General features: G+C 40.3%; 1 protein-coding gene across 5 annotated transcripts in view; it reads right to left on the reverse strand.

The window, feature by feature from the left end:
* The window catches only part of TUBGCP4 (tubulin gamma complex associated protein 4), a 47,460-nt gene that overhangs the window by 15,585 nt on the left and 9,185 nt on the right, over positions 1-22,690 (reverse strand). For all 5 annotated transcript variants that reach the window (XM_032623246.1, XM_032623244.1, XM_032623243.1 and 2 more), the window contains exons 2-9: positions 21,281-21,409; positions 18,274-18,396; positions 17,833-17,886; positions 17,336-17,392; positions 14,467-14,546; positions 12,851-13,052; positions 9,985-10,150; positions 9,622-9,746 (exon numbers count right to left, since the gene is read on the reverse strand). In XM_032623246.1, coding sequence (XP_032479137.1) covers positions 9,622-9,746; positions 9,985-10,150; positions 12,851-13,052; positions 14,467-14,546; positions 17,336-17,392; positions 17,833-17,886; positions 18,274-18,396; positions 21,281-21,409 — 936 coding nt within the window. The remainder of the gene's footprint in view (positions 1-9,621; positions 9,747-9,984; positions 10,151-12,850; positions 13,053-14,466; positions 14,547-17,335; positions 17,393-17,832; positions 17,887-18,273; positions 18,397-21,280; positions 21,410-22,690) is intronic.

Raw genomic sequence — 22,690 nt, forward strand, 5'->3', positions numbered from 1 at the left:
CGTGAAGTGATCAATGTCGTGAAGTGATCAATGTTGATTCAGGATTCCTGGAATCTCCACCCTGGTGCTCATCCCCTTTGCCTTCTCTCACTGGAACTGATACAGATTAGGAACTGGCCTTTGACCCTTCTCTAATACACAATACTAGACAAAATAGCTGACATCCCCAGAGGAATATAAGCACACAGGTCAAAATAATTAGACATGGGAAGAGTAAAAGAAATACAACAGACTAGGTAACACATACCATCTGAAGCAGAAGTTTTAGAACTGACTGAGTGGCTAGTATAGTGAGATATCCCCTGTAAGACTGAGGTTTCCCATACCCCAGCTGTTCAGAGTACTGCCTGTTACTGGCGCTTTTGGCTCAAGGGAGCTACCTTGCCCATCGTTCCCTCCTGAGGAACCAATTTCTGATAGATGCAGAGGTATAATGGCCTAGCCCTCTAACCTCAATTTGGGACATCTCTGAAGGGCCATTCTAGCTTCAGAGCTCTGCATAAGATGGCCAAGTCTTCTGCTGCAACCACATCACAGTTTATTTCCCCTCTGTACTCAATCCTGCTTCCCTCACTTCTTGCCAAATCTCAGTCACAAAATCTGTTTCCTGGGGAAATCTGACCTTTGACACAGACCAAAAATTTTAAATACTCTTTACAAATATGCTTAAAGAGGTAAGTGTAATAGCAATATAAATATACAAAAATAAATCATAAAAAAGAACCAAGATGCTGGATCAATTGAATATCCATATGCAAAAAATTAAAACTTGATCTATACCTTGCACCACATACAAAAATTAAAGTGATCATAACCTTAAATGTAAAACTAAAACATATTAAGTTTTCTAAAAGAAAACAGAGGAGAAAATTTTTGTGACTTTGGGTTACACAAAGGTTTCTCAGACACAACACCAAAAGCATAAGCCACACACAAAAAAGAAATTGACAAAACTGGACTTAATCAAAATTAACAACTTCTACTCTTTGAAAGACACTGTTAAGAGAATGAAAAGACACATCATAGACAGGAAGAAAATATTTGTAAGTCACATATCTGATAAAGGACTTACATTCAGAATACATAAACTCTCAAAACTCAACAGTAAGAAAATAAAAACAAGAAAAAATGGACAAAAGTTTTGGACACTTCACCAAAGAAGATATATGGATGGCAAACAAGTGTATGAAAAAAATGTCAACATCATTAGTCATTAGCGGAATGGAAATTAAAACTACAATGGGGGAATAATCCAAATGTCTATGAACAGATGATGGGAAAACACATTGGTATGAACAATGGGATACTACTCATCAGTAAAAAAGACTAAACTATCAATATATGCGACACGGATTAATCTCAATTATGCTCAGTAAAAGAATACGTAGGAATAAATTTAACCAAGAAAGTGAAAAATCTGTACAACAAAACAAGTCTTTGTTGAAAGAAATTGAAGACAGCACAAATGGAAAGACATTCCATTTTCATGGATCAGAAGAATTATATTGCTAAAAAGTGTATACTATTCAAAGCTATCTATAGATTCAACACAAACCCTGTAAAAATTCTTATCAAAATTCCAAAGGCATTCTTCACAAAAATAGAAAAAAATACTAAAATTTGTGTGGAACCACAAAAGACTCCAAACAGCCAAAGCAATCCTGAGAAAGAATAACAAAGCCTGTGGTATCACACTTCCTGACTTCAACTATACTACAAAGCTAAAGTAATTAAAAGAGTACGGGACTTTGGGACAAGATGGCAGAGTAGAAGGGCCTGAGCTCACCTCCTCTCACGAAAACACCAAAATCACAACTAACCGCTGAACCACCATCAACAGAAAAGTACTGGAACCTACCAAAAAGATATTCTACTTCCAAAGACAAAGAGGAAGCCACGATGAGATGGTAGGAGGGGTGCATCTGTGATACAATCGAATCCCATACCCACTGGGTGGGTGACCCACAAACTGGAAAACAATTATATTGCAGAAGTTCTCCCACAGGAGTGAGAGTTCTGAGCCCCACATCAGGCTCCACAGTCTGAGGGTCTGGCATCAGAGGAGGAGCCTCCAGAGCATTTGGCTTTGAAGGCTTGATCACAGGAACTCCACAGGACTGGGAGAAACAAAAGCCACTCCTGGTGGGTGCACACAAGGTCTCAAGTGTACCAGGACCTAGGGAAAAAGCAGTGACTTCATAGGAGCCTGGGCCAGACCTACCTGCTGGTCTTTGAGGGTCTCCTGGGGAGGCAGAGGGCAGCTGTGGCTCACTGTGGGGACAAGGACACTGGTGGCAGAGGTACTGGCTACGCACTGGCGGGAGCTGTCCTGGAGGCCACCATTTTGATGCCAAGACCTCACCCCACCCAACAGCCTGAAAGCTACAGTGCAGGCATGCCTCAGGCCAAACAACGAACAGGGCAGGAACACAGCCCCACCCATCAGCAGACAGGCTGCAGTAAAGTCTTCCTGAGTCCACAGCCACCTCTAAACCCACCCCTTGATCCAGCCCTGCCCACCAGAGGGACAAGACCCAGCTCCACCCACCAGTGGACAGGCACAAGTCCCTTGCACCAGGAAGCCTACACAAGCCTCTTAGACCAGCCTCATCCACCAGGGGGCAGACACCAGAAGCAAGAGGAACTGTAATCCTGCAGCCTGTGGGGCTGCAAACACAGAACGTTAGATATAATGAGGCAGCAGAGGAATATGTTCCAGACGAAGGAACAAGATAAAACCCCAGAAGAACAACTATGTGAAGTGGAGATAGGCAATTTACCTGAAAAAGAATTAGGAGTAACGATAGTAAAGATGATCCATGATCTTGGACAAAGAAGGGAGGCACAGACCGAGAAGATACAAGAAATGTTTAACAAAGGGCTAGAAAATTTAAAGAACAGACAAACAAAGATGAACAATAACTGAAATGAAAACTACACTAGAAGGAGTCAACAGCAGAATAAATAAGGCAGAAGAACGGATAAGTGAGCTGGAAGACAAAATGGTGGAAATCACTGCCACAGAACTGAATAAAAAAAAAAAGAATGAAAACAAATGAGGATAGTTTAAGAGACCTTTGGGACATTAAATGCACCATCATTTGCATTATAGGGGTCCCAGAAGAAGAGAGAGAGTAGGGCCTCAGAAACTATTTGAAGAGATAATAGCTGAAAACTTCCTGAACATGGGAAACGAAACAGTCACCCAAGTCCAGGAAGTGCAGAGAGTCCCTTACAGCATAAACCCAAGGAGGAACATACCCAGACACATATTAATAAAAATGACAAAAATTAAAGACAGAAAATATTAAAATCAACAAGGGAAAAGCAACAAATAACATACAAGGGAATCCCCATAAGGTTACAGCTTATTTTACAGCAGAAATTCTGCAGGCCAGAAGAGAGAGGTATGATATATTTAAAGTGATGAAAGGGAAAAACCTACAACCAAGATTACTCTACCCAGCAAGGCTCTCGTTCAGATTCAACAGAGAAATAAAAAGCTTTACAGACAAGCAAAAGCTAAGAGAATTTTGCACCACCAACCAACTTTACAACAAATGCTAGATGAACTTCTCTAGGCGGAAAAGAAAAGCGCACAACTGGGAACAAGAAGATTACAAATGGTAAAGCTCACCAGTAAAGGCAAACATACAGTAAAGGTAGAAATCATCCATACACAAATATGATATCAAAACCAGCAATCGCAGGGCTTCCCTGGTGGCGCGGTGGTTAAGAATCCGCCTGCCAATGCAGGGGACAAGGGTTGGAGCCCTGGCCCAGGAAGATCCCACATGCTGCGGAGCAACTAAGCCCACAAGCCACAACTACTGAGCCCACATGCCACAACTACTGAAGCCCGCATGCCTAGAGCCTGTGCTCCGCAACAAGAGAAGCCACCACAATGAGAAGCCTGCACACCGCAACGAAGAGTAGCCCCCGCTAACCACAACTAGAGAAAGCTTGTGCGCAGCAACAAAGACCCAATCCAGCCAGAAAAAAAAAAAAAAAAAAGAATGAAATTAGAACATTCTCTAACACCATATACAAAAATAAACTCAAAATGCATTAAAGACCTAAATGTAAGACCAGATACTATAAAACTCTTAGAGGAAAACATAGGCAGAACACTCTTTGACATAAATCACAGCAATATCTTTTTGGACACCCCCTTCTAGAGTAATTAAAAAAAAAAAAGGTAGCTAATGAAACTTAAAAGCTTTTGCACAGCAAAGGAAACCATAAACAAAATGAAAAGACAACCCACAGAATAGGAGAAAATATTCGCAAATGAAGCTACCGACAAGGGATTAATCTCCAAAATATACAAGCAGCTCATGCAGCTCAATATCAGAAAAACAAACAACCCAATCAAAAAATGGGCAGAAGATTTAAATAGACATTTCTCCAACGAAGACATACAGATGGCCAAAAAGCACATGAAAAGATGCTCAACACTGCTAATTACTAGAGAAATACAAATCAAAACTACAGTGAGGTATCACCTTAAACCAGTCAGAATGGCCATCATCAAAAAATCTACAAACAGGGGCTTCCCTGGTGGCGCAGTGGTTGGGAGTCCACCTGCCGATGCAGGGGTCATGGGTTCGTGCCCCGGTCTGGGAGGATCCCACATGCCGCAGAGCAGCTGGGCCCATGAGCCATGGCCGCTGGGCCTGCGTGTCCGGAGCCTGTGCTCAGCAACAGGAGAGGCCACAACAGTGAGAAGCCCGTGTACTGAAAAAAGAAAAAAAAAAAAATCTACAAACAATAAGTGCTAGAGAGGATGTGGAGAAAAGGGAACCCTCCTACACTGTTGGTGGGAATGTAAATTGGCACAGCCACTATGGAGAACAGTATGGAGGTTCCTTAAAAAAATGAAAATAGAGCTTCCATATGATCCAGCAAGCCCACTCCTGGGCATACATACAAAGAAAGCCATACTTTGAAAAGATACATGCACCCCAATGTTCATAGCAACGTTATTTACAATAGCCAAGACGTGGAAGCAACATAAATGTCCATCTACAGATGAATGATGAAAGAAGATGTGGTCCATATATACAATGCAATATTACTCAGCCATAAAAAGAGAATGAAATAATGCCATTTGCAGCAACATGGATGAACCTAGAGATTATCATACTAAGTAAGTCAGACAGAGAAAAGACAAATATCATATGATATCAATTATATGTGGCATCTAAAAAAAATGATACAAAAGAACTTACTTATAAAACAGAAATAGACTCACAGACTTAGAAAACAAACCTATGGTTACCAAAGGGGAAAGGTCGGGGGTAGGGATAAATTAGGAGGTTGAGATTAACATATACACAATACTATATATAAAATAGATAATCAACAAGGACCTACTGGATAGCACAGGGAACTTTACTCAGTACTCTGTAATAACCTACATGGGAGAAGAATCTGAAAAAGAACAGATGTATGTATAACTAAATCACTCTGCTGTATATCTGAAATTGACACAACACTGTAAATCAAATATACTCCAATATAAAAAAATAAAACAGTATGGAACTGGCAGGAAAAGACATAGAGCAATGGAACAGAAAACTTAGAATCAAAGCCAAGGGACAAGGGAGCCAAGAACACCCAAGGGCAAAGGATAGTCTCTTTTCAACAAATGGTGCTGGGAAAACTGGATAAGCACATACAGAAAAATGAAATTGGACCCCTGTGTCACACCATGCACAAAAATTAACTTGAAATAGATCAAAGACGTAAACATAAGACCTGATAGCAGAAGAACTCCTAGAAGAAAATGTAAGGAAGAAGTTCTTCAACATTGGTCTTGGCGGGACTTCCCTGGTGGTCCAGTGGTTAAGACTCCACACTCCCAATGCAGGGGGCCCAGGTTCAATCCCTGGTCAGGGAACTAGATCTGGCATGCTCCAACTAAGAGCCCGCATGCTGCAACTAAAAAAAGATCCTGCATGCTGCAACTAAGACCTGGCGCAGCCAAATAAATAAATACATATTAAAAAATAGAAAACAGTGGTCTTGGCAATGATTTTTTTTGGATGTGACACCAAAAACACCAACAACAAAAGAAAAAGAAAACACAAAGTGGGACTATATCAAACTTAAAAGCTTCTGCACAGCAAAAGAAACAATCAACAAAATGAAAAGGCAACCTACAGAATGGGAGAAAATATATGCAAATCATATATTTGATAAGGGGTTAAAATCCAAAACACAGAAAGAACTCATTCAACTCAAGAACAACAACCAAAACCCCCAAACAATCCTGTTGAAAAATGGGCAGAGGCTTTTTTCCAAAGAAGACATCCAAATGGCCAACAGGAACATGAAAAGATGCTCAACATCACCAACTATCAGGGAAATGCAAATCAAAACCACAATGAGATATCACCTCACACCTGTTACAGTAGCTGTCATTTTTTTTTTTTTTTTTTTTTAATTTTTTGGCCACGGTGCACGGCATGTGGGATCTTAGTTCTCTGACCAGGAATTGAACCCGTGCCCCCTGCAGTGGAAGCATGGTGTCTTAACCACTGGACCACCAGGGAAGTCCCAAATAAATTTAGATGAAATGGGTAAGTTCCTTGAAAAGTAGAAAATACCAAAAGTGCTACAAGAAGAAACAAATGTCTTAAATAGATTAATAGGTTTTAAATATATTGAATCAGTGAAGATTTCCTCTCCTAAAAAAACCTAACATACATAATTTTTCAGGTTAGTTCAATCAAACTTTCAGTAAAAATTCTTGTCTTACATTAACTGTTCTAAAAAACAGGAAAACAGTGATAGAAACCAAGCTCATTTTATAAGGCCTATATAATCTTTATTCCACAACCACATAAGAACAATACAGGAAGAGAAAAGTATAGTCTATTTCACTAGTAAATGTAGATACAAAAATTCCAAACACTGTTTTGGCTAACTAAATCCAACAGTACATTAAAAAATAAAACATCGCGCTCAAGTATGGTTTATCTCAGGAAGATTCAACATCTGAAAATCTAAACAGGAATTTACCTTATGAATAGACTGAAGGAAAAAAAGAACTCAGAGCAAAAAACTGCACCTTAGGGCTTCCCTGGTGGCGCAGTGGTTGAGAGTCCGCCTGCCGATGCAGGGGACGCGGGTTCATGCCCCGGTCCGGGAAGATCCCACATGCCGTGGAGCAGCTAGGCCCGTGAGCCATGGCTGCTGAGCCTGCGCGTCCGGAGCCTGTGCTCCGCAATGGGAGAGGCCACAACAGTGAGAGGCCTGCATACCGCAAAAAAAAACAAAACAAAAAAACTGCACCTTAACTTTTATAGAATAAGCAGTGATAAAATTCAACATCTATTTGTTATAAAAACTCACAGCAAACTAGGAAAAGAAGGTAATTTTTTTAAACTTGATAAACTCATGTGCCAAAGCCTACAGCAAACACTAAAGTAATAGAGAAACTTTAGATGCATTATCTTTAAGAGCCAACAAATCAAGGATGCCCATTATCACCTCTATTGTTTAACATAGCTTATATCAACTATCAACCCAGCTGTTGAATGCCGTACTAGAGATTCCTAGTTAAGGCTGTAAGAAAAAAAAGAAGCAAAAGTTGAAAAATTGGAAGGAAAACTGTAAAACTTTCAATAATTGCAAATGATATGATCATTAGTGAGGAAAATCAATAGAATTAACAGACAAACCATTAAAACTAAAAAAAAAAAAAGACTTCAATAAGTTGCCAGGTATAAGATTAACCTACAAAAATACATACCACAATTTTTCTATATAAGTAGTAACCAACTAGAGATAAAATTAACCAAAAAACCCTATTACGTATCTAGCAATTAATTTTTAAAATATTTTTGTTGAAGTACTAAAATACATACAGAAAAGTGCACCAACTGTAAGCTTACAGCTTGAAGAATTCTCACAAAATGAACACACCTGTATAACCAGCATCCTGAAAGGCCCACCCATGTCCTTTCCACCTACCAAAGGCAAATGCTATCCTGACATCTAACACCAGATTAGCGCTGCTTGTTTTTAAACCTTATATAAAGATTCATATGGTATGTATACCTTTTTAAAAAATGAAAAAGGAGAGAAAGAGATCCAAAAGGGGGTGAGTATGATATGTATTTGCAAGACACTGTTCCCTTTTCCTCCCTGGTACACTCTCTTTTTATTACTTTAAGCTGTTATTATTGTTAGAATTATAGCTGTCAAAGTATTAGCTTCCAAGAGTCTGAGCTTCAATTCTTGTCTATCATTTTTACAAACTGGAAATATAATTTTGAGCAACATATGTGTTTCAAAATTTCCCAAGGAAACAATTTTGAAATTCTATGTTATTCATTTAATAAAATTTTACTTTCCTCCATTAACTATATTTCCTAAAGAGTTACCACAAAAATGATAACAGAAGAGAAATCAAGTCAGTAAGATGAAAGGGAGTGAAGGCACCAGTCCCCTAGACAACAGCTGCCTTGGCTATAGATGGAGAGGCAGTGTCTTGAAAGTCTGAATGGACAGAAATATGTATTCTGGGTAGTTTAGATATTTACTTTTCCATAAGGAATCAAATCAAGTGATACTTCAAGGTCACCTCAAGATCTAATATTCTATGTCTACATCACAGCTCTGTCTCCAGTGCCTTGGAATTTTTGAGATAGTGACCAGAAAAGGAAATCATATTCATGATAGATTACTGTGCTTCCAACATGAGTATATCTGACACTAATCTTAGCAATTTTAGACACTGACCCTAGTGCCCCTGTGCTTCAAAATCACCTGCAGAGGTTTGTTGATTGGCTGGTGTAAAAACAAGTACCTACCAGTACTGACTCCCTCCTGACCTGAGTTAGAAACTCTGGAGGTAAGGATTTGGTGCAAGTGCATGTTTTCAGATTTCCCCACGTCATTCTACGCATAGCCAGAGTTGAAAACCACTAATAAGTTAACACAACTAACAAAAGATCTCATTTCACATTATCACACACCTGTGCATCAAATCTTATTATACGCCACAGAACATATGCCCATTTGAAAAATTACTGGTCACAATTTAAGTTGGTGGATGAAGCACAATTCACTTAAAAACACTGAACTAGGAGTCAAAGACTTGTTTCTGAGCTCACCTTTGTTACTCACTATGTGACATCAGAGAAGTTAGCTTTCTGAGAATTATTTTCATTTATAAGAATGGAAAAATATTACTTGTTCTGCCTTCCTAAAATTATCATATCCATAAATTAAGGGATATGTAATAAAGCCATTCTAAAATATAAGTAAGGCACTAAATTTAGTCAGAATCAGTTGATTTCCTGAAGTCATTGCCAACTATACAGACAGACTCAAAATGCTGACAGTCTGAAATGAAACCAAGACCTCCCTTCATTCAACTAATTAACTAACTAGCTAACAATCAAACTCCTGTCAGGGGGGAAAAGGCTAAGGCAGTTCTATTATTAAAAACAGAGAGAATGCTTTTATTTTCTACTTCCTGCCCTTCAACTCTCTCAATTCCCTCCAAGCTAAGTTCTAATCACATTAAGAAGAAACAAAAGTCAAGTACTCAATTTTGGGGGAACTAACCTATTTTCTTCCGAAGAAAATATACTAAGAAAGACAAACCTCAGCCACAGTACTACGTATACGATCCACCACCTGCTCAAAGTCCACCAAGCTGAAGAGGGGTTGCTGCTTGAGACGATGCAGCTCTGCAGCAAAAGTGTCCTCCTGGTTTTTCAAAATGGATCCTGCAAAACAGGAAGGCACTGTCAAAGGAAGACAGGGAACCTGCACAGGCAAGGGTTTCTCATCCCAGTGCCACAGCTATTTCACCTGCTTCTCAGGTAAGCATGTCACTCACAGCTGTGCTGAAATCTCAGAACATAGAGGTCAGTAACCACCCACCCTGCCCAGGCAGACTTTGGGGCCACACAGCATCAAATCAGCCTTTGAGGATGGGGTACAGTTGGGCAAGGAGACTCCTACCTTTCCTAGTCAGGTTTACATTTTGATTCTCGAACATCTGGACAGATTCTCCAACAAACAGGATTTTTTCAGCAACCCTCACTGGAATGTAGGACGGCAGAATCTCCACTCGCAGAGAAAACTGCTTTAGAGATGGTGCCAGCATGTTCTCTTCTTCTATCAGGCGCTGGTCAAAGAAATAATCCGTATCAGAGATGACGTAGGAAGTGAGAAAGGGAAAGCAAGGAAACATCCGGCAGGTCTCCCAACCTGTGATTTACATTTTCTAGAAGCAGGGACTTTAAATATGAAGTTGCATAATTGTTACATTACTGGTGCTAGAGAAATGTATTCCATTTTTAGGCAGCAAGATAGCATGGTGGAAATAGCAGTGGTTTTATTGACATTAGGATTTTAGCCCTCTGCCTTGGCTACTGTGTAAAAACTTGTGCAGGGGCTTCCCTGGTGGCGCAGTGGTTGAGAGTCCGCCTGCCGATGCAGGGGACACGGGTTCATGCTCTGGTCTGGGAAGATCCCACATGCCGCGGAGCGCCTGGGCCCGTGAGCCATGGCCGCTGAGCCTGCGCGTCTGCAGCCTGTGCTCCACAACAGGAGAGGCCACAGCAGTGAGAGGCCCGTGTACCGCAAAAAACAAACAAACAAAGAAACAAACAAAAAAAACTTGTGCAGTAGGTCTGGAACCCAGTCTCCTTACTTGTACCATGGAATAATTGATCTTTGTTTTTTTCCAGATCTACATGTCTACGATTTATTATCTTGTGCATATGCCTGCTCTGCCCAGCTCTTTACGCAAGCCTGACTCATTTAGCCAAGTGGTTCTCAAAGCCTGGCTCCTGGACCAGCACCATTGGCCTCACTTGGGAGCTTGTTAGAAATGCAAATTTTCAAGCCCCTCCCCAGATTTACAGAAAACCTGGGGGGTAGGCCCAGCAGTCCGTGTTTTAACTAGCTCTCCAGGTGATTCTGAGGCACTCTCCAGTTTGAGAACCACTGATCTAGCCCACTCACCACCCAATCACTCAGGCCCCTTCTGTTCCCTGACTTGCTTTTGAGTTGACCCTTATCCAGCTCCAACTGGAACTTTAGGCTCCATACTCCTGACTTTGATCTCTGCTATTCACCCTTTTAGTTTTGGGCTTGGGTGCTGGTGTGCCTCGGGGCACTATCCTAGACCCTCTTCTCCTCTGACTCTCAACACTCTTCCTAGACAATCACATCTTCTTCTAAGGCTGAACTGATCATCATAAGAGATATTTTTAATCTTTCTGCATCACAGGACTCTGCAATTATAACAGCTACGGACCTTCCAGAAAAATATATAACCGTACACTTCACAGACCCTCTGATGCCACTCGTGAACCCCAAATTAAAAACTTCTGTATGCCGATGACTCCTAAGACTTTAAACTAGATTACTCCCATGAGCTCTAGGCTCAGCCCACTGGTCATTTCCTACAAGTACCTCAAACTCAATGTGTCCAAAGTTAGACCCATCTTCTTTCCCCTGACACCAGCAATCCATGTTCCTTATCATCACCACTCGCCCACTACTAAAGGCAGAGACTTGGGTATCATCCTTGATTCTTCCCTCTGGACCCATAGCCAATCAATCACCACGACCTACCTGTTCCAGCTCCTTAATATCTCTCAAGCCTCTTTATTCTTCACCATATTTACTGTTCCCACCCTTGGTTTAGGCCACCATTATTTTTCAGCTAATGTCCCCAACATTCTCCTAACTGAACTACTTGCTGCTAATCTTAATTTTTAAAAAAACGATTCCCCACACAGTTTCTAGAGTGATCTATCATAAAGTCTGATCTAACATACAGAGGTAGGTTAACCTCTTGCCTAAAATTCTTCACGGTTCCCAGCTCTCTTCAGGCTCAAGTCTAAATTCCTTCCCATTGTTTACAAGGGCTTTCAAGATCTTACCTCTGCTCATCTCAAAAGCTTCATTGACTGCCACTTCCCACACCCGCCCCCCACTGTCCCTTACACTCTACATCTCAGCCTTTATTTACCTGACTCTCTCAATTGAATTACTAATGGTTCCCCAAATGAGCCAGGTCCTTCATGGCCTCTGTATACTTTACACAGTCCTTTCCTATGCTTGGAATTTTTTTTTTTTCTTTTTGACCATGCAGCATGTGGGATCTTAGTTCCCCGACCAGGGATCAAACCCGCACCCCCTGCATTGGAAGCTTGGAGTTTTAACCACTGGACCGTGAGGGAAGTCCTCCTCCCAAACTCTTTGCAATTTAGACATACATTCCACTGAAAAGCCTTCTCTAGTTACTCTAAGACCATGTTCCCAGGATACCCATACTTACTCTTTCCAGAGCACTTAGTACACTGTAATATATCTTCCACTAAACTATAAGCTCTTTAAGGACAGGGACTACTACATTTTATTTGTTTATGCAGTTGTGGCATGTAGAACAGTACCTGGCATGTAACAGGCATTCAATAAAACGTTGTAACAGGATAAATGAATGGATGAATGGATAAGAACAATACAGGACTTTGGGGAGTCTAATCAAAACTCTAAACTGCGTGTAAAAGCTCTGGGTACCTACAAGACTACCTGAAGAGACAAGACTTATTCTCTTAAACGTGTATACCAGGAAGAGGGGAAACAAAAGGAATCTCACAAATATATTTTCTATTTTATAGTCTCACATTGTTAGGCATTAAGTATTAAGCTGAGATAAAGCCAAGTGTTTACATCTAAAGAATTTATGGAAGGTATCCAGGCTATGATGAGCTGGGGGCTGGGGGCAGGGGCAAGTCACCAAAAGGTCATCTAGCTGTAGACTTTTCCGACTCCTGGCAGGAGCAGGCTAGGCTTCTGGTTGGGCTCTCACCAAGTCCTGGAGTTCTCTCAGTTGTTTTCCTGTCAGTCCCCCAATGCCCAGATCCTCCTCATCCTCTTCTGGCTGGGCACTGACATTACCAGAAGATGGACCCTGTTTGATAAAGAACTCTTCGTGCTGGTCCAAGAGGAGTCCATGTAGCATCCAGGCTGAGAGCTGCTTATACATGACCCCGTGACACACGGCCAGGATTCTGAGTGGAGAGGAAAGCAAGAGCCTTAGAAGTCCACTAAGAGGACACTAAACCCATGCTTTAAACTGCTACAGGATAAACAGAGGCCTGAGGGTTTGGTCAGCAGAAGGGAAATGACCAATTAAGCTAAAAATAATTGTGCTATTTTAACTTAAATGTCTGCGGATGAACTAAGTGGTTAAATTTCCAAACTTGTAGCCAGTGTACTAAAGTCTGAAATGTTCAGTAAATGTTCTGATAGTCTTTTAGAAGAAGCACATTTTTTTCCCTCTTTTTGAGTAAAGTAAGTTTCAAAATGGATGATTCCTTTTAAAATTAAATGGACTTACAGGAGTCTCTTTTTGGCTAACACAGTATTAAATTAGTTTTTATTTTTGTTGGAATCACATAAGGAAAGTAGATTCAGTATGTGAGAAGCTGATATACCTGAAAAAGTATTATCCAACAAAATCCAGAGACTGAAACAAAATGCAGAAAGGTTGCTGGAGAATGGGATATATTCACATGGTCTCAAGGGATCACATCTCAGGTAACATATTAATGACAAAGGGGAAAACGTCCCTCTAAAACAGAGAGATCTGGTGGAAAGCACCTAAACCAAGTGATGAAACTTAACACCAGTAATAGGACAAACTTACTTTTTGTGCTTTCTGATATGCTGTAACAGGAAATAATATGACCTATGTAGTATTCTTGCCAAAAATGTTCAACCTGAATCTAATCATGAGGAAATAATCAGAAAAATCCAGATTGTGGAACATTCTACAAGCAGTCTTTGATCATACTCCACATTTAATACAGTTGTAATCATAAAATTTTGTATCCTTTTTTTAGATAGTATTATAAAAATATTTTTACATGTTGTTATAGTATTTGTAATTTTAATTGCATTATAGTCTATCAAGTGAATATATCTTTAATCAGCTTTCTTCTGCTGCTGGTAATTTTCTAATTTTTTTAAAAATTTCTTAATATAGTAGACAACATTGCAGTGAATAATGATTGTGCATATGGTTATTTTCTTCTTTTGAATAATTTTGTTAGGATAAAATTTTTAAGAGTGGCATTATAAGATTATAAAGCTACTCAAAATACACGTTTAGACGTAGCTAAGCATAATCCAGCACATGTAGTGGAAATTCTCCAAGGATAATGAGATCCAAAAATGAAAAAGGACTGCCTCAAGGTCATCTAGAGCCTTGCTTTGATACTCAACACTTTATTAAAACGCCCTTTTTGCAATTTCTGAGCCACCGTAAGGATTACATGGGCTCCTTTGCTCATGGGGCTTTTCCATCCTGGTCATAACTTTCCCCAGAAGGAAACCTGAGATGACCTGAAAATAAAACTTGTGCAAAATCAAGTCACCTGACCACCCACTCCGCCTCCCAACCCCAATGAAGCTGTGACTTACTTTTCTAGTGCACTGCGAACAGGAGGCAAACCTCCACAGCTGTGTTTGTACACTGTTTCCAGGATTTGACAACCATGAATCTGTGGAAAATACAGCCTTGTCAAGCTGAATTCCATTTTAATAGTTCATGTAGCACAATCTCATATTCTATATTCCATCCAGAGGGCACAATCTGCAGAGAATGGGGATAAACTTTCTCATAAGATTTTTGTATAGTTCTGATTCTGACTCCAATGCCAATGTGTGGGGGGTTTTCCCACACTACCAAGCAATCCTCTGACACCAGCTTGGGTGTCCTACAATCCAACTCAATTCTGATACTATCCACCCAGAGATAGCATCAGATTCCACAGGTTAAGGGCTCAGTCCCACAAGACTGCCCTCCATTTCCGACGCCAATCACAAGTTCAGGTTGTTCCCTGTGCTTCCAACTGGCTGATTAATAGATCAGAGGTTCCCCCTCCCTGGATTCCACTAATTTGCTAGAGCAGCTCACAGAACTCAGGAAACCCACTTATTCACTAGATTACCTATTTATTATGAAGGATACTAAAGGATACGAGTCAACACCCAGATGAAAAGGATACACAGGGCGAGATCCCGAACAATGGAGCTTCTGTCCGGCATGGTGGCACATAGAGGCACTCTGGCTCACCAATCTGGAAGCTCTCCAAACCCCGTTCTTTTTGGTTTATATGGAGCCTTCATTACACAGGCAGGATTAATTAAATCACTGGCCATTGGTGATTGAACTCAATTTCTAGCTCTCTGCCCTCCTCTCTCCCCAGATGTCAGGTGGGAATGGTGGGACTGAAAGTTCCAACCCTCCAATCACGTGGGTGTTTACCCTGGCAACCAGCCCCATACTTAAGTGCTTTCCCCAAATCACCTCATTAACAAACTCAGGTGTGGTAGAAAGGGGTTTGTTATGAATATCAAGTCACCTTTATTGCTCTTATTACTTAGGAAATTCTGAGTTTTAGAAGCTCTGTGCCAGAAACGGGACAAAGACCAAATCTATATTTCTTATTATAATCACAACATCACAATAGTTGTTGTCGAAGTATGGACCCTCCACCTCCCTGCCCCTCCCCATCCCACCCCATCCCCCAGCAGCATCTGCATCACCTGGAAACTTGTAAGAAATGCAAATTCTTGGGCCTCACTCCAGACCTACTGAATCAGAATCTCTGGGGTAGGGCCCAGCGATCTGGTTTTAACAATCTGCTCCAGGTGATTCTAATGCACAATGAAGTTTGAGAACTACTGCACTAAGGAAAAACCAGAATCATTTAGAGTTGAAATTCCAAGAAAAGAGGTAAAGAAAGCTCTTACTTCAGATTAAGGCCTAATCCAGACTACTTACAAGGTATATACACTTTTCTAAAAATCTGCTTCCTCTTTCAATGTCCTTTTGCCTCTGCTTTTTTTTTTTTAACTGCTTTATTGAGGTATAAGTTATATACAATAAATTCACCTATTTTAAGGGTACTTTCAACAACTTTTAGTAAATTTACAGCATTGTGCAACCATCACCGTAATCCAGTTTTATAACATTTCCATCACTCTAAAAGGATCCCTGTGCCTGTTCGCACTCCCCCATTCTCACCTACAACCTCATTTTTTAGAGCCTTAGCACTCAGCTTCCTACAGCCTCCTCGGCAGGAAGGAAGGTTCACCCGTCTGCAATCCCTCTACTCATTTTCCACTCTCCTTTCTTTGGCCAACGGAAGCTCAAAGTCAACTGAGATGTGCCGGCATATATGGACCCTTACACTAACCCCACTTACCTAGAAGTTCCCCTCCAATTTTGGGAGATGGTTTAGTAGAGTGGTTAAGAGCATAGTCTTTGGAGTCAGACAGCCCTGGGTTTACATCCTAGTTGTACCATTTACTACCATCTGTGTGACCCTAAGCACATTCCTTAACCTATTTGATTTTTTAGAGGATTGATTGTGATAATGTATGTAAAGCATTTAGCAGAGTGCCTGGTATGCAACAAGTGCACAATAAAAGCTCGATGTTATTTGATGAGGGCCATCAGCTTTGCAGGGTCAAACAGCACCTCCCCTGCTGGCTCTGCTAGCACAGAATGAATGCAGCAGAGGGTAAGTTTCTTATACAGCAAAAAAATGAAGTAGCAACCTGGCAAACTGACTAGCTAACTAGTTATATTCAAATGAACACTCTTAATAAGCTAAGGCACAAATATAACAGCTTAAGAACATAAATGAACTAAACATATTTAATCCATCTGTCCTTTTTGATCCAATTATGAACCAGCAGATTCTTCTTCTAATGTAAAATCTCAAAGCATCTCAGAATTATTAATTCTACCCAGAAAAGACATTCTCTGGACACTGGAGACCCTAACTTTTCAATGCATATGATAAAAACTTGTGATAAGAATAGGCATATTTAACTAATAAAATAAACATCTGGGTTTCACCCAATGATTTAAGAATTCTCAGAAAACTGCCAGTACCCTAACGATAAACCTACTACCTTCTTTCTAAGGATTAACTTTCTGCTTCTCTTCAAGATCCATATCCAACAGTTCTGAATCCTTAGTGTAAAATGCTCTCACCTCCAAGTATCTGTAGCATGTTCTCTTACCCAGCAGCATTCTTGGGTATATGTATTATCATTTCCCCCACCTTCTGGACCAGGAGGTGCTTAAGGGCAGGGTCCTAACTTATTTTTGCATTCCTGATACTTAGCATGATACTCAAGCAGATATCACTGAATGAATAAATAAATAATAAAAACTTCTGAAAACTAGGCTCTTCAAAAAAGAATGTAAAGGAAAATTAATTATGAGTATTTCCTTGGTGCTTACCAGAGCAAAAGGAAAAAGGAAAATTCTCACCTTTTGACTTTTAATTTGTTCTACTACAACCATCACAGAGGGGAAAAGGAGCTGGAACTGCAAAGGAGAGAATAATTAGGATGGTATATAATCAAATACAAGGAAAAAAAATTAACTCAGGAAATGCCTTTGTTTCTAAATAGTCCCACTTAACATAAAGATGGCAATACCACAGAACAGCCAAGATCCAGTATCCTAAGGCAATTTGCTACAGGGGTTGGCTGCAGATAGAAAGGGAATGGCAGACAGAAGCAGTTTCTATGTCTGAGGCTAGCATAATTGCTAATACTGAGGCCAATCTAGAGCATTAACATCACACAGTAAGTTTTCACTAAATTTGGAAATTTTCAAACAGTTCTGATCTAGGAAAGCATAAAAATATCAAATGCTGGGCTCTGAATCCAGAAGGAAAAAAGTTCTCAAAAATAATATTTTAAGTTAGATTATTCTAATGATATCAACAGATTCCAAAGCATTTTGTTATCTGGGCATCATACCTGATCTAAGGAGTAATTGACATGTGATATGGAGAGATGGGGGTCAGCCAGGAACTGCAACAAAAAAACACTCTGATTATGGCTCCATATAAAATATCTTGAATCTATTTCTTCTATGAAAACCAGAAGCGAATGTGAGAGTAGGCTTAGGGTTCATTTTAGGGTATTGAGAATTGATCATTTATAGAAGATTATTAATGTTGATTTTCAGGTGATAACAAAACCAAAGCTAGGGCTCTTCTAAACTCACTCAGGAACCTTTGCCGTGATCCACTTGCCACTTTGATCATGGCTTGGGCAATCACAGAGAGCACACTTACCCTCCAGCCACGCAGAAAATAGCTCATTCTTAACCACCTGACCGTATCAAAGGGCATTACAAATCAGGAACATGTCCTCATCTGCTGTCCCAGAGGTGTTCCTTCCCGTATTTCTTCTCACCTCTTGTTCCAAATCAAGCAGTGCTTGGCGATAAGGCTGCAAAACTGAATCCAGCCCCGTACAGAAGGCCCTTAGGTAGATTCCATGTGACCCACCTTGGCCCTGCTGAGATGGATGGTGATCCTGAAATCAAACAAAGAAAAGTCAACTTTTCAGCTCAGACCCTGAAACCCAAGGAAAACATTATCCTTCATTAATGGCATTTTTTTGTTTAAATAATTCCCTATCAAAGCAGTGCTTCAATGAGAGGAAAACCTGACTGAAGAGACCTTTTAAAATGTGATAATGTTTTCATTTTCCAAGTGGCTCAGATGTTACAAACAACCAGGTATTACTCCATACTGTCACTAGAGGTTTTTCAACAACTCAGTTCTAACCTTATAACTTCTAGCTTAAATCCCTTTGGTGGTTTCCCCTTGCCCCAGAATAATATCTAAACTCCTCTACATGGTATACAACTTCTGGCCCTTACTCTCTAAAATTATCTTTAACTGCTTCCAACTTCACATCTTCATTTACAAATTACTCAGCAGTTCCCTGAATGTGCCTTGTTTCTATCTCTCACCCCTGTGAATGAGTGTGGTCTGCTTGTAACTCATGTTTGTGACAAATACGTACTCTTCCTGCAGGACCCTACTCCAGCATCTCTTCCCTGAAAAGCCCTTTCTAACTCTCCCTAGGGAATTAATAGCTCCCCTTTGTTGCTTTCATAGCATCCCTGTTTAGTGCTGGAACTGAACTTCTGTTTATCTGTCCCCTCACTAGACCAAGAGCTTCATGAAGCAAGGGCCCATACTTTGTTCATCTTTGCATTTCATTTCCTAGCACAGTTCTTTGAACAGATGGTAACTATTTACTGAATAAATAAAATGACCTCAGTCCTCCTTCTAACAACCCTTCTCCTGCCTAGATGGCAATTCATCAAAAACACGAACCTGATAGCCAACATGGGGAGTGAGAAGACACTAAGAGGCTATTAACAAATATGGTTTGTCTTTCAAGAAAGCTGCAGTTTCTTTGTAAAAGCATTCTTTTTCTACACGGGGGAATTGCAGTTAACAGTTGACTAGAGGCCATGATGACTAGCCTTTCTGGCTATGTACTGATTTGCATGGTCAGGCTCTGGTGGTGGTAGATACCATAGCAGGATTCAGCAACAAATGTGGTAGGAAGCTTGGGCTCAGAGGTTATAAGGCACACTGTAGCCAGAGGATGCTGCAGAGGATACTAGTAGTTCCTGGAGATAAATGTTCCCAGCTATAATAAGAATAGCACGGGCATAGGGTGAAATAGACCAGATTGGCTTACAACCAGGTGATTTTGTTTTGGTTGTGTCATTCCAGAGAACTGAATGTCTTCATTTATCACAAAATGAAAGAAAAAATGAGACTGCTTTTACTTTTCAAAAAAGAAAGAGGTACTACAAATATCTTTAGAATTTGGGAAAGTAGGAATTCACATATAAGTTGCACATAGTCACACGAATATAGGACAGGTTTGGTTTTTTTTTAAGTGTTATATACAAACACTTAAAGAGCCCTTTTCATCTATATTAATATGTATACAGGTTCCAACTTTGATCATTGTGTTCTCATTATTATGACTTCATAGCAAACTGGCACTGATTAGGTTTTTTTAAATATAAATTTATTTATTTATTTTTGGCTGCGTTGGGTCTTGCTGCATGCGGGCTTTCTCTAGCTGCGGCGAGCAGAGGCTACTCTTTGTTGCAGTGCACGGGCTTCTCGTTGCGGTGGTTTCTCTTGCTGTGGAGCATGGGCTCTAGGCACGCAGGCTTCTGTAGTTGTGGCACATGGGCTCAGTAGTTGTGGCTCGCGGGCTCTAGAGCACAGGTTTAGCAGTTGTGGCTCACGGGCTCTGTGGCATGTGGGATCTTCCTGGACCAGGGCTCGAACCCATGTCCCCTGCCTTGGCAGGCAGATTCTTAACCACTGCACCACCAGGGAAGTCCCTGGCATTGATTAGATTTTAAATTCTTTTCTCTGCAACAATATCTGTTTGAATCAGAATCCCTGTCCCAGAGATGAAAATATAAGGCATTATTCTCTGACTCCTTTGTCCCATAGATTACCACCAAGGGCCTGACAACCAGTTTATATAACAGGGGCCAGGTGGTACTGACTGCATTGTTTCAGAAAACTATCCTTCCTTTTCCTTTCTAGAAGTCTCTGCCTTTCTCTTCAACCAGAATCATTCTTTCCACTGGGAAATAGTCATCATTAAATCAGAGTCACACAATGCAGCAATCTTCTTACTTACCACTGACAGAATTGCAGACTGTTAAAAGTAAAAAAGAACTTTAAAATTTCTCTTAAAAAAAAAATTTGAGTTCTACTATACGCCAGGCACTTCACATGAATTACCTTGTTTAATCCCCACAACCCTATTAGATAGGTACTATCTATCCCCATTTTATAGGTAAGGAAACTGAGCCTCAGGTTACTGCTGAGCAGTCTACGGCCAGTAAGTGATGGACAGGAAACAAATCTTTGGCCACTACACTATAAGCACTGACTTCCAATTAATTTATATTAATCAATAATATTTATTAAGTCTTACCACATGCCAAAACCTTCTCCAGTTTAACTCTTATTTACAAATAAGAAAAAGGAAGCCTGAAGATTTTAGTTGCCTGCCTCAATGCAACTACGGTAGTTAGAAGCAAAGTGGCAAAGGAATTTTAAATAATGCTTTGTGTTTTCACCTCTGGGACTGGAACTCTGGTCCAGCTCAAACTGATTTAATTCAGGTCTCTTAAAACTTGGGCAAAGCATACTTTCTCTTACATCCATCTGCCTAAATTGGTCCCCATGTATATTTTCCCCTTGTTTGAGGTACAGTCACCTTGCCTTCACTTGAATAATTCCAGTGATGAGAAGTTCATAACTTCTTGACACTTACATCACATGAATTACCAATGGATTCACTGAAAACAACATAGCTCCAGCCCTGGGGAGGTGTACGTTCCCTGAGAACAGGAACCTACCTGCTGCTGCACATGGCCCGTGTACTGTTCAATGAACTCGGTGAAACGAATGTAGTCTGTGCCCAGCCGGCAGAGTCGATTCAGGACACTGGTTTCACTGGGATGGAGAAATGGGAAGTCCTGTGACACCTGCAGGAGAGGAATAATGCTAAAAACGCTGATGCCCGCTACTCACTGCTCACTAGAACGATTGTCTCCCTTTGCAAGACGGCTATTTAAGACTGTTAAGTTCTAGATAACAAAAGTATTTCCAAATCACTACAAAGACGTTGTTCCCCAGTCCCAACTTAGTTATTTATTGAAATAGGCAGTAATGCATGGTAAAGAATTTAAACAGTACAAAATGGTATACATGAAAAATAAGTCAACCTCTACAGAGGCAGCCACTACTACCTGCTTTTTTTTTAAATTTTAGTATAAATATTATATTGGTTTCAGGTGTACAACATAGTGATCCAGTATTTTTACAGATTACAAACCATACTAAGTTATTATAAAAGACTGACTAGGGGCTCCCCTGGTGGCACAGTGGTTAAGAATCTGCCTGCTAATGCAGGGGACACAGGTTCTATCCCTGGTCTGGGAAGATCCCACATGCTGTGGAGCAACTAAGCCCGTGTGCCACAACTACTGAGCCTGTGCCCTAGAGCCCGTGAGCCACAACTACTGAGCCCACGCGCAGCAGCAATGACCCGATGCAGCCCAAAATAAATAAATAAATAAATTTATTTTTAAAAAAGACTGACTATATTCCTGTGCTGTACATTACATGCCCGTGACTTGTTTATTTTGTAACTGGTAGTTTGTACCTCTTAATACCCTTCACCTATTTCATCCCTCCCCCTATCCCTCTCCCTTCTGGTGACCACCATTTGTTCTCTGTATCTATGCATCTGTTTCTGTCTATGCATATATTTGTCTGTTTGTTTTGTTTTCTAAATTCCACATATAAGTGAAATCATAAAGTATTTGTCTTTCTCTGTCTGACTTATTTCACTAAGCGTAATATCCTCCAGGCCCATCCATGTTGTCACAAATGGCAAGATTTCATTCTTTTTCATGGCTAAGTATATTACCTATTCCTTATGGAATCTTCCTGGGATGGTCTATAAGGATATATGGGGTTTTTGATCTGGTTGCAACAAAGTCTCTTGAGCAATATTGCTCACTCTTGGTTCTGCAGATTCCAGAGGTTTCTCAGACATATTCTTAGGATTTACAAATTCTCTATGAAAATTTAAATTTTGTTTTCATTTTGATAAAAATGTAAAATTAACGTAGCATATTATAATCTGTAAAAGCACCTTATAACTGGACATATAATTTAGTGTCCATATTTTCATTTGTATTTTTAATTTAAATCATGGCCAAATGATAGCCTAGTATGGTATGTAAAGATTTCACAGCAGT

The sequence above is a fragment of the Phocoena sinus genome, chromosome 2 (genome assembly GCF_008692025.1).
Source record: "Phocoena sinus isolate mPhoSin1 chromosome 2, mPhoSin1.pri, whole genome shotgun sequence".
Taxonomy (NCBI): domain Eukaryota; kingdom Metazoa; phylum Chordata; class Mammalia; order Artiodactyla; family Phocoenidae; genus Phocoena; species Phocoena sinus.